The following is a 16,179-nucleotide window of genomic DNA, read 5'->3' as shown; positions in this document are numbered from 1 at the left end:
CTCCGATTGTGCGTGTTTGAGCTGCACCCTCTTCTTGCATCACTGTTTATCAGTTAAATTTCTAACAAACTAAACTCAAAATAATTTATTCAATAATCTGGACTGAATTTATGCAATAATCGTGTTGGAATTCGGAATATTAAACAGACTTTTGAGATTAGATGGACAAAATTTGAGACGATTCGGTGCTGGTGAGTTTAGTATTATTAACCAGAAAATTTGGCAAATTTAACAGGAAGAAATTAATCAGGTTCATCTGGTAATTCCTACAAGAATTCTGGTTCGTCCATTTTCCATACAGACATACTGATTGAGTCTACCAGAATTCTAATTAATGCAATCAGATTTTTTTCTCAGTGTACGTATCTCTCCCGAGTTTTTTTTCCTGCACTGAGAAAAATCGTTTGATTGTACCAACAAGACGTATATGATTGAAGGCATTTTGGTTATATCAAACAAGAATTTCTAGTTGTCATGATAAGACTCGATTTTTTAAAACTAGAACGTTTGATAGATTTTACTATAAGGATTTGGTTAGTATTTTCTGGTTGAATCTATAAAATTTTTTGTTGCATTAATTTCTTTGCTTGCTTCTTAACTTAACTCGTATTCAATATTTGCCATGAAATGTATATAAAGAACTAGTATTAACATTAAATCCAAAATATATTTTTTTTCTCTTACGAGCAGTAGTGCCAGAAAGAGGACGCTAGCTCTCTGATTGTGTGTGTTTGAGCTGCATCCTCTTCTTTCATCACTGTTTATCAGTTTAATTTCTAACAAAATGAATTTAAAATAATTTATTCAATAATCTGGATTGAATTTATGCAATAATCGTGTTGGAATTCAGAATATTAAACAAACAAATTCAGAATATTAAACAAATTTTTCAGATTAGATGGAAAAAATTTTAGACGACTTGGGCTGGCGAATTTAGTATTATTAACCAGAAAATTTGGTAAATTGAACAGGAAAAAATTAGTCAGATTCATCTAGTAATTCCTACAAGAATTCTGGTTCGTCTATTTTTCAACAGACATACTAGTTGAGTCTACTAGAATTCGAATTAATGCAACCAGATTTTTTTCTCAGTGCGATAGCGAATACCACGTATGCAGACACTACGTGACCTTAGTGCAAAGTGACTTGTCAAACGTGCTGGAAAAATCTAGTCGATTACCTCGCGGAATATTTTCTCGTATTTGAAATAAGGAAGATGTATCTTTTTCACGACTGCAAAATTATTCGTAAACGTGACGTCGAGTTTATTATTTCTTATCGTTGAAAATATTATTATGTATTTTGTCACAAAATTGGCGATATGAAGAGAGTCACGAAAAAGGAACCTAAATGCTCCGAAAGGAACTTAAATTCAACGAGGATACGCCGATGATGCGAGAACACTGTAGACACGTGACTGGATTGGAATCGACATTCGCGAAAATCGAACAATTGTCAGGGAGCATTGCCAAGCGGAATGTACGTCACCCGAGTCCCATTCTCATCTCGCAAGGATATTTCAATAACATCTCGGCGAAAGAGCCGCGGATGAATCTATTTGAACGAAATAAATTCGAAATGCGCGCTCATCGATCTTTTCCGAATTTTTATTTAAAGGGACGCTCTTCATCGAGATGAAATTTTCAAACTATAAGTTATTTCAGGCACTCTATTTGTAATGCGACAATTGTTTCGTCTCGCGATTATTTCTTTACAAATTTTCGCGATGTAAGATGGACAAAAACCAAGTGGAACCTGAACCTTGAAAACTTAATGTTAATTACTTGAAAGCTACATCTCATTACGCTATTAACTACCTCGATACTCTCGCGGGATGACGTCAATTTCTTTTGTATTGCACGATAAGACATTGCACGAGAGAGAACTTTAATGCCAGGTACGGAGATGCATTTCGCTTCTTGCAGAAAACAAAAACGACTCCGCTAAGTAGAACGACACGATCTCGCTGAATCTCGGCTGCCAACTTGTAATTGTATAAAATGGGGAGAATCGAAATCTAAGATGGTATAAGATATAGCGACGTATCTATACGATAAAAAAATTTAATTTCGCTTGCCAAGTTTGTGAATTAAGTGGAAGATCATTTCGAGTAAAATTCAACAAGATAAAAGCTTCTTACATAACAGGAATCTTTTTGTTTTCCAATATAAATTACATTCGATTGACTTCATTCGTTCCGATTTTCAAAATTGACTTGGAGAATATCAGAGAGAAATAAAATACGTTTAGATGGTAAAAAAGATTTTAATAAAATTCAAATTCAAATTAAATATAAATAAATACATATATATATCTCTCAAGAAAAAAAAATAAATACATATATAAATAAATACATATATAAATAAATACATATATATATCTCTCAAGAAAAAAAAATTTTTCTCACAGATTTAAAATTCAAAAATGATATTTTAAATATCAAGTTGTTAATTGTCTTTTATATCATTTTTATTTGGCAGTAAAAATGATATAAAAATCTCCAGGATATCATGATAACTTTCTCTCGTGATTTAAACTTTCCGACAATTTTCATTTTAATATCGAGATTTCAAAATAACCTGATTGCGATATGCTCGCACCTCGACGAGTTCAGGAGACGTAATACCACTGACATTTCGCGTCCGGAAAACGACGGAGGTAATTTCGTCGAGGTCGATAAAAACGTATGGTTACGATGTCTATAGCGAAGGAGCAGCCTAAAAGAACACTGCCCAAGTACATCACGATATTGGTTTCGAACCAGTTCGCCGCTAAAAATTGGGCTTATACCTTTTCCGATAATTGTAACCTGTTCCTCATCAAATATAGCGAAATGATCTACCTACTATTATAAAAAAAATAGAAAAAAATTCCTCACTGTCGAATGATGCAAATATTAATTTTCGACGATGCATCATCGGCCTATAAATATTTAATGTATCGATATAAACGACATATAAATATTTGATGTCTCGATATAATTAATGCAACACAAGCTGCCGTCTCGACGCTCGAGCTAATTACCTAGGCTTAATTGAAAAGCTATTTGATAGGAAGATTAAAAGAACTCGATTTTCAATTTTTTTGTTACACGACACATTACATATTCTTCTCATTTATGTATTTTTTTGTCCAATAGTATACAAAATTAATATCATTTGCAATTTTTTACTGTCAACTCGGATTGCAACAAGACGATTAAATTAATTCGCGCACTGAGAAAAAAATCTGGTTGTATTAATTAGAATTCTGGTAGATTCGACCAGTATGTCTGTTGGAAAATGAACGAACCAGAATTCTTGTAGGAATTAAGGCGTTCATTGTTTCGTATATACGCAACAATTTATAATCTTCTTAGAAGAATTTAATAATTTAAATTTCAACAATATTATCGTCTTATTTTAATATTGTAATTGTCACATCAAGAATATACAATTATTTAATTCTACATTAAGAAAATTATAATTTTTGATTTAAAAATGTTATTTTCTACACTGAGAAAAAAATCTGGTTGCATTAATTAAAATTCTGGTAGATTCGACCAGTATGTCTGTTGGAAAATGAACGAACCAGAATTCTTGTAGGAATTAAGGCGTTCATTGTTTCGTATATACGCAACAATTTATAATCTTCTTAGAAGAATTTAATAATTTAAATTTCAACAATATTATCGTCTTATTTTAATATTGTAATTGTCACATCAAGAATATACAATTATTTAATTCTACATTAAGAAAATTATAATTTTTGATTTAAAAATGTTATTTTCTACACTGAGAAAAAAATCTGGTTGCATTAATTAAAATTCTGGTAGATTCGACCAGTATGTCTGTTGGAAAATGGACGAACCAGAATTCTTGTAGGAATTAACGCGTTCATTGTTTCGTATATACGCAACAATTTATAATCTTCTTAGAAGAATTTAATAATTTAAATTTCAACAATATTATCGTCTTATTTTAATATTGTAATTGTCACATCAAGAATATACAATTATTTAATTCTACATTAAGAAAATTATAATTTTTGATTTAAAAATGTTATTTTCTACACTGAGAAAAAAATCTGGTTGCATTAATTAAAATTCTGGTAGATTCGACCAGTATGTCTGTTGGAAAATGAACGAACCAGAATTCTTGTAGGAATTAAGGCGTTCATTGTTTCGTATATACGCAACAATTTATAATCTTCTTAGAAGAATTTAATAATTTAAATTTCAACAATATTATCGTCTTATTTTAATATTGTAATTGTCACATCAAGAATATACAATTATTTAATTCTACATTAAGAAAATTATAATTTTTGATTTAAAAATGTTATTTTCTACACTGAGAAAAAAATCTGGTTGCATTAATTAAAATTCTGGTAGATTCGACCAGTATGTCTGTTGGAAAATGGACGAACCAGAATTCTTGTAGGAATTAACGCGTTCATTGTTTCGTATATACGCAACAATTTATAATCTTCTTAGAAGAATTTAATAATTTAAATTTCAACAATATTATCGTCTTATTTTAATATTGTAATTGTCACATCAAGAATATACAATTATTTAATTCTACATTAAGAAAATTATAATTTTTGATTTAAAAATGTTATTTTCTACACTGAGAAAAAAATCTGGTTGCTTAATTAAAATTCTGGTAGATTCGACCAGTATGTCTGTTGGAAAATGGACGAATCAGAATTCTTGTAGGAATTAACGCGTTCATTGTTTCGTATATACGCAACAATTTATAATCTTTTTAGAAGAATTTAATAATTTAAATTTCAACAATATTATCGTCTTATTTTAATATTGTAATTGTCACATCAAGAATATACAATTATTTAATTCTACATTAAGAAAATTATAATTTTTGATTTAAAAATGTTATTTTCTACACTGAGAAAAAAATCTGGTTGCATTAATTAAAATTCTGGTAGATTCGACCAGTATGTCTGTTGGAAAATGAACGAACCAGAATTCTTGTAGGAATTAAGGCGTTCATTGTTTCGTATATACGCAACAATTTATAATCTTTTTAGAAGAATTTAATAATTTAAATTTCAACAATATTATCGTCTTATTTTAATATTGTAATTGTCACATCAAGAATATACAATTATTTAATTCTACATTAAGAAAATTATAATTTTTGATTTAAAAATGTTATTTTCTACACTGAGAAAAAAATCTGGTTGCATTAATTAGAATTCTGGTAGATTCGATCAGTATGTCTGTTGGAAAATGGACGAACCAGAATTCTTGTAGGAATTACCAGATGGACCTGACTAATTTCTTCCTGTTAAATTTGCCAAATTTTCTAGTTAATAATACTAAACTCACCAAGTCGTCTAAAATTTTTTCCATCTAATCTCAAAAATCTGTTTAATATTCTGAATTTCAACACGCATAAATTATCGCATAAATTCAATCCAAATTATTGAATAAATTATTTTAAGTTCAGTTTGTTAGAAATTAAACTGATGAACAGTGATGCAAGAAGAGGATGCAGCTCAAACACACACAATCAAAGAGCTAACATCCTCTTTCTAGCACTACTGCTCGCAAGAGAAAAAAATATACTTTGGATTTAATGTTAATACTAGTTCTTTATATACATTTCATGGCAAATATTGAATACGAGTTAAGAAGCAAGCAAAGAAATTAATGTAACAGGAAAATTTATAGATCCAACCAGAAAATACTAACCAAATCCTTATAGTAAAATCTATTAAACGTTCTAGTAATAAAAAATCGAGTCTTATCATAAACTAGAAATTCTTGTTTAATCAAAATGCCTTCAATCATATACGTCTTGTTGGTACAATCAAACGATTTTTCTCAGTGCCGCAATTAATTTTTAAAGGTCTGCGAATTTCCTTGTCGAGATCGCAAAGGGAGCTATCCACTTCAACGAAGCGAGGACCCTGTAAACATACCTTTCCGCATCGATTGCGGAAAGTGGTCGAAATGAATAGTCGTGTATGTCCGACGACATCCACTCTCGGCTGCGGATCGATGCGGATCCGAATGCCGCGTGTATCATTCATTATTCATTTTCAAGGTTTCATCGCCATTCCGCGCTCGCTAACCAGAACCTAGGCAACTTTCGGCGCTGTACATTTCTTCAATGTGGCGTTTGCGCGATCAGGAGCACCGAGAGGGCTCGTGTCTGAAGTGTATTCCACTTTGAGCGTTAAACTCGAGCAGAGAAGTGCATTAACAACACTCGAGAAATGTTTATCGAATTACGAAGAGACACCACAAACGACCCGTACCTAGTTATATTATACCCTTTGTTATCGAACTTTAGCCATTTAACCGTGTCCATATGCTCGTGTCAAGTACGACTATATCTTAATCGCGAGGCAAACTATAGCCGACATTGGATAAGTTAATAGTCGCAATTTTGCGCGAGCGTGTGTATATTTTTCGCGTCTATTGACGACAGTATCGCATCGATTAATTTGGCGCGACATCCATTATCGGTTATCGAGGGAAAGAGAGAGAGAGAGAGAGAGCCATTAGGCGAGTGGCGTTTATCGGTTACTGGACATGGTATAAGTATAGCGGTTCCCGATAGTAATAACTCGCACTAAATCATGAGCGTACGTCGATACGATGTTATTATTTCTTTCTGCTAAAAAAAGATCTCCTCGCCGTTGAATGAGTGCTTGTCAGATAAGATTTTTTTCCCTCCATCTAATTATCATGCGAGATTAATTCGCACGATTACGCGGCAACAAACTGGTTGTTTCTTTAGCGATGAAGAATTAAGGACGACTTTTGCGTCGTTTGCTCGGCAATCATTTTTCGATAAATGCGAAATGGCGAAGGAAATCGCACGTGCCGACTCGACGCCAAGATGGAGCAGTATTGAAAACATCGCGGTTGAGCGGACGCGTCCCTTCGCAAACCGCCGGTTACGATATGTGTATATGTATGTGCTGTAAAACTCGCAAAAGAGTAGAATAAACTATGAGAAAGAGACGGAGAGAAAAAAAAAGAGAGAGAAAGTACCAATATTCTTGGCAGCCGAAACGATGAAGGATCGGGCAATGCTGTTGATTTATCGCTTTATCAGCGCTCCTTCCGGACTCGAAAGATAGAAAAACGAGTGTCTACGATGATTCGTACATTCGTCGTTGATGCGTGGCGATTAATCTCGGAGCTGGTAAAACGTGGCCTCTGATCTTCGCGGGATGAGATTAATGAATCGCGAGTTCGTTTCTTCCTCGCGTACACTTGTCATTCGCGAACTTTGGCAAAATAATCAGATATCGAGGAATTTTTCGTAGGAAAAATTGTGAGAAAGAATTCCGTTGCAATAATAACAGATTTGCTTCTTCTTCTAGTGAATGAGCTTACAGTGTTGACATTTCTTCCCGCGCAAATCTAAAGTTTTCAGAGATCCCGCACTGAGTTTATAAGTTTAATTTCTAACAAACTGAATTTAAAATAATTTATTCAATAATCTGGCTTGAATTTATCTAATAATCTTGTTGGAATTGAAAATATTAAACAGATTTTTGAAATTAGATGGAAAAAATTTTAGATGATTTGGTGCTGGTGAGTTTACTATCATTAACGAAAAAATTTGATAAATTTAACAGGAAGAAATTAATCATATCTATCTGGTAGTTCCTACAAGAATTCTGGTTTGTCCATTTTCCAACAGACATACTGATTGAATCTACCAGATTTCTAATTAATGCAACCAAATTTTTTTCTCAGTGAAAGATTTAGTATTTTCTAGTTGGATCTATAAAACTTTTTGTTATATTAATTAAACATAGACACAGTGATTCTATTTTTGAAGTAAATTTAGTTATTATTAACAAAAAAATTTGGTAAATTTAATAGGAAAGAATTAATACTCATCTGGTAATTCCTAAAGAAATTCTGATTCGTCCATTTTCCAACAGACATATTGATTACATCTATCAGATTTCTAATTAATGCAACCAGATGTTTTTCTCAGTGTGATAAATCAGTTTCTTCCCACTATGTTACGTGACAATTGCTGCATTTAATCGGCGAATATTGCAATATTCGCAATAAATTTAATTATGCGTAGGTGCACAGAAAAAAAATGTAAAATTAAAACTTATATACTTTAACGAACGCGTTCATTGTTTCGTATATACGCAACAATTTATAGTCTTCTTTCGAAGAATTTAATAATTTTAAATTTCAATAATATTATAGTCTTATTTTAATATTGCAATTGTTACCTCAAGAATATATAATTATTTAATTTTACTTTAAGAAAATTATAATCTTTGATTTAATAATGTTATTTTCTATCCAATGTTGTTTATTTTCTATTCAAGAAAATTAAATCTTAAATCATAAGAATATATTTTTCTCGATTGAACTGTATAAACTGGCTTCATTCAAGCAATTATATTTTTCTTTAATTAACGCGATATAATCTCATTTCAATATTTCCATGTTAAATCTAAGTATATTTTCAAAACAAGAATATTTTTTTTTTCCGTGAGCTTACACAGATAAAAAATAAGTGTCAAATCTTAAATAAGTGTTAAATCTAAGTATATTTTCAAAACAAGACGGTCCTTTTTTTCTATGTGAGCTTTTCTTTTCCAAATTATTTGTATTTCTAATTCTTTCCTCGTCCTCTACGTAAACTTGAAACGTGTGAATTTTAATGTATCGAACCTAGCGACCCCGAAAATGTGATGCAAATGAATGTACAAGTTTAAAATTCATCTCAGGATCTCTCATTTCCCTCGGATATCTATATTACGTTCTATATTACATGTCGGGTCCCCTTTGAGGGATGCAGTTACGGCTCATTGTAAAGGCAGATCAAATTTACGGGTAATCGATAGTATCCGGAATACTGGCCGCGAATTGACGCCCAACAATAAATCATTACGTCACAGACAAAATTTCCGATAATGACGCCATCGTTCTAATCGTGATAATAAAATCGTGTTTGTTATCCTTTATGTTCTCTTGCGGGCAGTAATGTATTTTATATCAAAACGTGAAAGTAATACAGTTAACATAGATAATTCACAATTAATATAGTTCATTCTTTTTACAATTAATCATCTCGTTACTGCAAATATATAATTAGCGATAAAAATAATCGAGGAAGAAAATCTAAAAGCAATATTCTTATATTCTTATATCACGCTCGAAACTGTGTAACTTTTATATGAGATCTTTTTTCTGGACACAATAGTTTGAAAGAGATATTAATTTTGTATACTTGTGGATTACATTTTCTCGCAGATTCCTTTTTTTACGAAGATTTACTACGGGCTTACTGTTACATGTTTAACGAAGATAAAGTCGCATGATTAATAGCGGTGGATATTATGCGTGTATGTGCTATATTATCAGGATTTACGCGAATTCTTCATCTTGAATTACATAATGTATCATAATAATGCATAATGCAATCTCTTCATGCATCTTATATTACTATGCAAATTCTACGGATGTGCTTAAGATTTATTAATTAATTTTAACTGCGCGTATGCGTGTCAGGTGTTGCATTAATAATTTAGAAAATTCTGTGGAAATTCGCGTGTTGAGATAAATTGCTCCAGTGGAATACGATGCGTAAAATGACTGCACCATGATGTCTAAAGGCGTCCGATGAATGGCAAATTACGCGATAAGAATCAGTCATCGAGGAAAAAATTGCTGCGCTCTAATATACATAATCTGCGTCAAGCATGTGCACGTACGTCCTTCATTAACCCAAGAATAATCGACCTACGCATTATTTGCAATACGTAAGAGCTGCAAGCAAATTTTTGCGCAATTTACGTAATTCTGAAGTAATATTCTATTTCAGGATACTACATACGCAGAAATTGCTCCAATATATTAACTGGCAACCTACTTAAATTAAAAAAAAAATCAAGACATCAGGAACTATTTTTACGAGATGACATACGCTCGACGCAATTGTTATAAAACAGTTTTAATAATTAATATTAATATTAATTATTTTAATAATTAATATTAATATTAATTATTTTAATAATTAATATTTTCTCGGTTACATTCTTTCGGTAACTATCCAGCGTTTTTATTCGGCGCATAAAAATGTCGGCAATTAATCGTAATTTACGTCTGTTGAAAAATCCAAGAATTTGCAATCCCTTTCTGAAAATATGCCTACTGAAGCGCGTAGAGCTGGAAGCGTCTCAATAATCGAGATATTCGCGGCATCCCGCGAATTGTCATCAAGTCTCTGATGCTCTCTGGTACTTACCTTCTTTCCTAAAGAGCGGACGATACTTGGCGAGGCCGATCTCGGTGAGCCATTGGTCCGCCTCCGTGAGTTCCCCATTGCTTCCAGTCCCTGCGGCCAGCATCAACAGCTTCCCCAGGGAGAGGACCATGGAGAGAGCCAAGAACACCCCGGATAGTACCGTTGACCATCGTGCCATTGCCCGTGGAGTGCATCTATCGGGAGGAGAAAAAAAAGAGCGATTAGAGTCTGTCTGGAATCGAAAGATTCCCATCAAACGTTCCCATCATCGACATCGCGGCTCCGGTCGACACGTCAAAACCGAACAGGTTATGTGTCAAAGATTGGAGGTTAGGTGCGCTACGTGTGTTTGTAAACAAGCCGGACTCGCCGGCCGATCAGCTGATCACCGGCCGATCGCGGGGTCCGCTCCTGTCAGAAAATGAAGCTCACCACATTTTCGCGGGAAGCCGTTCTCGCGCACCGCATGCAGCCTCCGATAAAACCGTGATCCTCGCGCCCGGAATGACAACGCATGTAGCAGGAATACCGTTGAGCTGCAGATGGAGCGACAAGTGGAGGGACGCGATATTTCCTAGGGAATTTCTCAATATCCGAGGGATCGCACGAGATCATATCGCGGAAAAATTTTGACTTTTACTTACTCTATCAATTTATACATCCTTCTATTCTCCTTTATTTTTAAGTCCTTACTTAAGTTTCCTTCGAAATTGTTGATTATATTGGTTCCTTATGTTTATATAGTTTCACGTATCGATGTGAAATGAAAAGGAACTTGACAATTCTCGCGTGGATTCTGAATAAATATAAATAATCTTGATAAATATTTATATTATTTTCCAATCTTATTTATTTTATCGATCAAGACACGAGGCTAAGCTTGAAGAAATGTAAACTCGAGATGTCGCTTCTGTGTGAAAGAGGTCTGTATTCTATAGATTAAATCCTCCAACACCTAGTTTATCCATTGCTGGCAAGCATTATTTCTGCAATGAATCGAACGACGAAAAACTGCAATCGCAATATTGTGTAATTCACCTCAATTTATATGTGTTGCTGAGAATAATTATTGCAATTAATCAATCAAAAGATGCAATTATTTGGCATCGTTATATTTATGCCAATGATATTTTCCACAAAGTTTTCACTAAACGAATATTTTTCTTACTGTTTTTTATACTAAACAAATTTTTCATAATTTTTCATAATTTTTCATAATTCTTTCCATCTATGATATTAATAAAAGAAAAATAAAATTTCCAAAATCATTTACACTTAAATATAAAGCAATTTTAATATATTTTAATTAATAAATTAATTAATAAAAACCTGTTCACAGTGGATTTTTTGAGTATTCAATACTTTTTCAATTGGATATATAAAACAAAATCATAAACTGATTGTTGAAGAACAATTGTATGTGAATGCAATCTCGTTTTTAGCTCGTGTCCGGAAAAGGAGGCTGGACTAACGGTTACGAAAAAAAAAAAAGAAATGCTCGATGCACGAACAAAGTGTGCTCTCCTCCTCTCTCGTTTGCCGAAAGCGTCGCATTCGAAGTGGCCGAGTTCTCGGCAGACTAGGTGTAAAAGTCTCGGTAGCCTTGCTGACTTGTGTGCGCAACGAGAGTTACGATCGTCTTGCATTCGTTGATGCGAGTGATTGTAGAATGGTGACTGTGCACATTCGCGTCGGTGTTTCCTCGTTAATTTCAGCGACATGCGCCGTTTTCGCACAAATTCCTGAGTTAATCAGAGATTTATACAGCCTCGATGTGTATCTGGCATTCCACGCTAAAGGAAGTATTCTGCGTCTTTTTCTCCTTAAGAAAAATGTGCACTGAGAAAAAAATTTGGTTGCATTAATTAAAATTCTGGTAGATTCGACCAGTATGTCTGTTGGAAAATGGACGAACCAGAATTCTTGTAGGAATTAACCCGTTCATTGTTTCGTATATACGCAACAATTTTTAATATTCTTAGAAGAATTTAATAATTTTAAATTTCAACAATATTATCGTCTTATTTTAATATTGTAATTGTCACATCAAGAATATAAAATTATTTAAATCTAAAAATTAATCTATTAATTTAATAATAAAGATTACTGCTACGGCAAAGGTGTACTATGCAAACAAAAATTTAAGAAAATAAACTTAAACTTTAGTCCTTAATATTCATGTCTATAATATCATAACATGTACAATTTCGTGCTCGCATACGTTTCGTCCTATTCCAGGACCTTCTCAATGCTGATATCGAAGATTATAGAAACATATTACATGAAAAAGTTCAAATCGGTCGCTCGCAATAACTTATAACAATACAGTAAATAATAAAGGTCAGAGTACAAAAAAAGTTGACAACGTCGAACGCAAAAAAGAAAGAATTTATAATCCGTTACATTTTAAAATTGATGTTGAGAGACAAACTTGATGTTGAGAGATAAAATTATTTAATTCTACTTTAAGAAAATTATATTTTTTGATTTAAAAATGTTATTTTCTACACTGAGAAAAAAATCTGGTTGCATTAATTAGAATTCTGGTAGATTCGACTAGTATATCTGTTGGAAAATGGACGAACCAGAATTCTTGTAGGAATTAACCCGTTCATTGTTTCGTATATACGCAACAATTTCTAATATTCTTAGAAGAATTTAATAATTTTAAATTTTAACAATATTATCGTCTTATTTTAATATTGTAATTGTCACATCAAGAATATAAAATTATTTAATTCTACTTTAAGAAAATTATATTTTTTAATTTAAAAATGTTATTTTCTACACTGAGAAAAAATCTGGTTGCATTAATTAGAATTCTGGTAGATTCGACCAGTATATCTGTTGGAAAATGGACGAACCAGAATTCTTGTAGGAATTACTAAATAAATCTGATTAATTTCTTCCTGTTCAATTTACCAAATTTTCTGGTTAATAATATTAAACTCGTCAGCACCAAGTCGTCTAAAATTTTTTCCATCTAATCTCAAAAGTCTGTTTAATATTCTGAATTCCAACACGATTATTGCATAAATTCAATCCAGATTATTGAATAAATTATTTTAAGTTCAGTTTGTTAGAAATTAAACTGATAAACAATGATGCAAGAAGAGGATGCAGCTCAAACACACACAATCAGAGAGCTAGCGTCCTCTTTCTGCTCGTAAGAGAAGAAAAATATACTTTGGATTTAATGTTAATACTGGTTCTTTATATAAATTTCATGGCAAATATTTAATACGAATAATGTTAAGAGTGGCTCGCCGCTTAGCAGCAAACAAAGAAGTTAATGCAACAAGAAATTTTATAGATTCAACCAGAAAATACTAACCAAATCCTTATAGTAAAATCTATTAAACGTTCTAGTTATAAAAAATCGAGTCTTATTACGATAACTAGACATTCTTGTTTGATTTAAATTTTCTTGTTGAATTTAAAATGCCTTCAATCATATACGTCTTGTTGGTACAATCAAATGATTTTTCTCAATGTGGAAAATGTCTCTCTTCTTTTCAGAGATGCCTGAAAAACAATATGAATCGATTTGCGATGTGAAAAAATTCGATAAAAAAATTCGATATCTGAGTACACAATCTCGTTCTAAAGAATGTTTTTCGGTCCGATTTTTTATAAAATTGTTTATATTCTCAATAAAAGTACGCAAGATCTAGAAGAGCAACGCGAAAAATTGATATCCGAAAAATCCGATTTACGATCGATCGAGAGTATCGAGTCAATAAAAATGCTAATACGGAGGAAAATAATGTACTAAGTAGATCAGGCACACGGTGAGAGCGGCTTGGAAGTATCGGGCCGCGGGCGAACGATCGGCAAAACATGCAAATTATATACGCAGCCGCATACATACAGATATAGAGTGTGATATTCCTGCGGCATTATCGTTTCATCAATTCACGCTCTTCAAAGTAAAAACGTTTGGCCACGTGAAAACATTCGCCATTACCTTTTTCGCTCGGCAAGATATACGAGGCGAGATTTGTGTCAAGTTTTCTTATGTCATATCTTATTTTACATTTTGTATTCCGTGTATTTTTTTTTTTACACCGTGTATATACTACGACACGCGAAAGCGGGGGATTTTATTTTGCACGCGGTACAGACGTAAGTCGTGGACAGATTCGAAACGGCCGTGTGTCTTAAGCAAATTGAGCGCAATTTAATCCGCGCGTCCAAGTGTCATTCTGCATCCGCTGATGCAGCGAGTGGGTGGTCAAGAGGATGCGATAATATTCGTTCATGTGGCGATGCGACCAAGCGGAATTTTGGACAATCGTGCTGTGCGTCCGCGAAATTTCGCACCATCTCGAGGAAAAACACGAGGAGCAAACACATTAGTTCTCTCAAGGGACGCTCCCAAACGATTCGAGAGACTGGCGACACGAGATACCGACATATAAAACGCATTTGACAGCACACGTACAATTTTTTCGACATTATCTCCGCACATCGGATTAGAGTAATAAGTTGAATCAAAGCGACATGCAGTATCGTTCTGCTCGTCTTGCGGGAAAAGAAGCGCAGAAATGCAGTTCTCGTCCCATGGATGGACATAACATTATCGTGCGTTAAAATTAAGCGTAATTATCGCGCGGTTGAGCCGTTACGTAAATGTTGCGAGCGAGAAAAGCTGTTCGTGACCGCAAACAAGAGTGCTACAATGTCGAAGACGAGAGATTTTCTATATCGTTGAGTTGTTTATCACATACCGAGAAAAATATCTGATTACATTAATTAAAAATCTGGTAGATTCAACCAGTATGTCTGTTGAAAAATGGACGAATCAGAATTCCTTTAGAAATTACTAGATGAGTATGATTAATTTCTTCCTGTTAAATTTATCAAATTTTCTTGTTAATAATTTAACTAAATTTACTTAAAAAATGGCATCACTACACTGAGAAAAATCGTTTGATTGTACCAACAAGACGTATACAGGGTGATCCAAAAGTATGGAAACGGCCAAATAACTGTGGAGGAATGCACTTTGGAGAAAAAAGTTTGAGACAAAAGTTGTAGGATTTTTCCCGGGCAATCCGACGGTGACCTTAGATTTAACCTTGGATAGTCATTTGAAGGTCACATAAAGATTACCTTCAATTTCTTAAATGGAACCCCCTATTTTTCATTGCATATTCTTGTAGCTTATCTCGAGAGCTTTCCAAAACACTATAATTAAGTACCTTTTTATTAAGTACTTTTTGAGTTATAAGGCTTGAAATAATTTCTTAATTTTACATAAACCATAAAATATCTAGTAAACCATTCATTTTTCGATTATCTTACCTTCATACTTTTATGTACGAAATAATGAGAGGAATCAATTGGTGTAAAGAAAACATATAGTTGTTTTTAAGAAAAAATATGGAATTGTTAATTGCAAATTACATATTTTTTCTTAGAAACAACTATGTGTTTTCTTTACACCAATTGATTCCTCTCATTATTTTGTACATAAAAGTATGAAGGTAAGATAATCGAAAAATGAATGGTTTACTAGATATTTTATGGTTTATGTAAAATTAAGAAATTATTTCAAGCCTTATAACTCAAAAAGTACTTAATTATAGTGTTTTGGAAAGCTCTCGAGATAAGCTACAAGAATATGCAATGAAAAATAGGGGGTTCCATTTAAGAAATTGAAGGTAATCTTTATGTGACCTTCAAATGACTATCCAAGGTCAAATCTAAGGTCACCCTCGGATTGCCCGGGAAAAATCCTATAACTTTTGTCTCAAACTTTTTTCTCCAAAGTGCATTCCTCCACAGTTATTTGGCCGTTTCCATACTTTTGGATCACCCTGTATGATTGAAGGCATTTTGGTTAAATCAAACAAGAATTTTTAGTTATCATGATAAGACTCGATTTTTTATAACTAAAACGTTTAATAGATTTTACTATAAGAATTTA

At 32.9% G+C, this 16,179-nt stretch overlaps 1 protein-coding gene across 3 annotated transcripts in view; it reads right to left on the bottom strand.

Moving 5' to 3' along the window:
- The window catches only part of LOC105250881 (apoptosis-resistant E3 ubiquitin protein ligase 1), a 111,240-nt gene that overhangs the window by 32,773 nt on the left and 62,288 nt on the right, over positions 1-16,179 (bottom strand). The window contains exons 1-2 of one of the 3 annotated variants that reach the window (XM_011257224.3): positions 10,680-10,778; positions 10,248-10,441 (exon numbers count right to left, since the gene is read on the bottom strand). In XM_011257224.3, the coding sequence (XP_011255526.1) occupies positions 10,248-10,425 (178 nt within the window). In that variant the 5' untranslated portion in view covers positions 10,426-10,441; positions 10,680-10,778. Of the gene's footprint in view, positions 1-10,247; positions 10,442-10,679; positions 10,779-16,179 lie in introns of those variants that run through there. The other 2 variants (XM_025409732.1, XM_011257231.2) reach the window with 2 other exon arrangements.

Source organism: Camponotus floridanus, unplaced genomic scaffold (assembly GCF_003227725.1).
Source record: "Camponotus floridanus strain SB8 unplaced genomic scaffold, Cflo_v7.5 scaffold28, whole genome shotgun sequence".
NCBI lineage: Eukaryota > Metazoa > Arthropoda > Insecta > Hymenoptera > Formicidae > Camponotus > Camponotus floridanus.
Note: the sequence above shows the minus strand (reverse complement) of the source record. Positions and strands in the feature narration are given on the sequence as shown.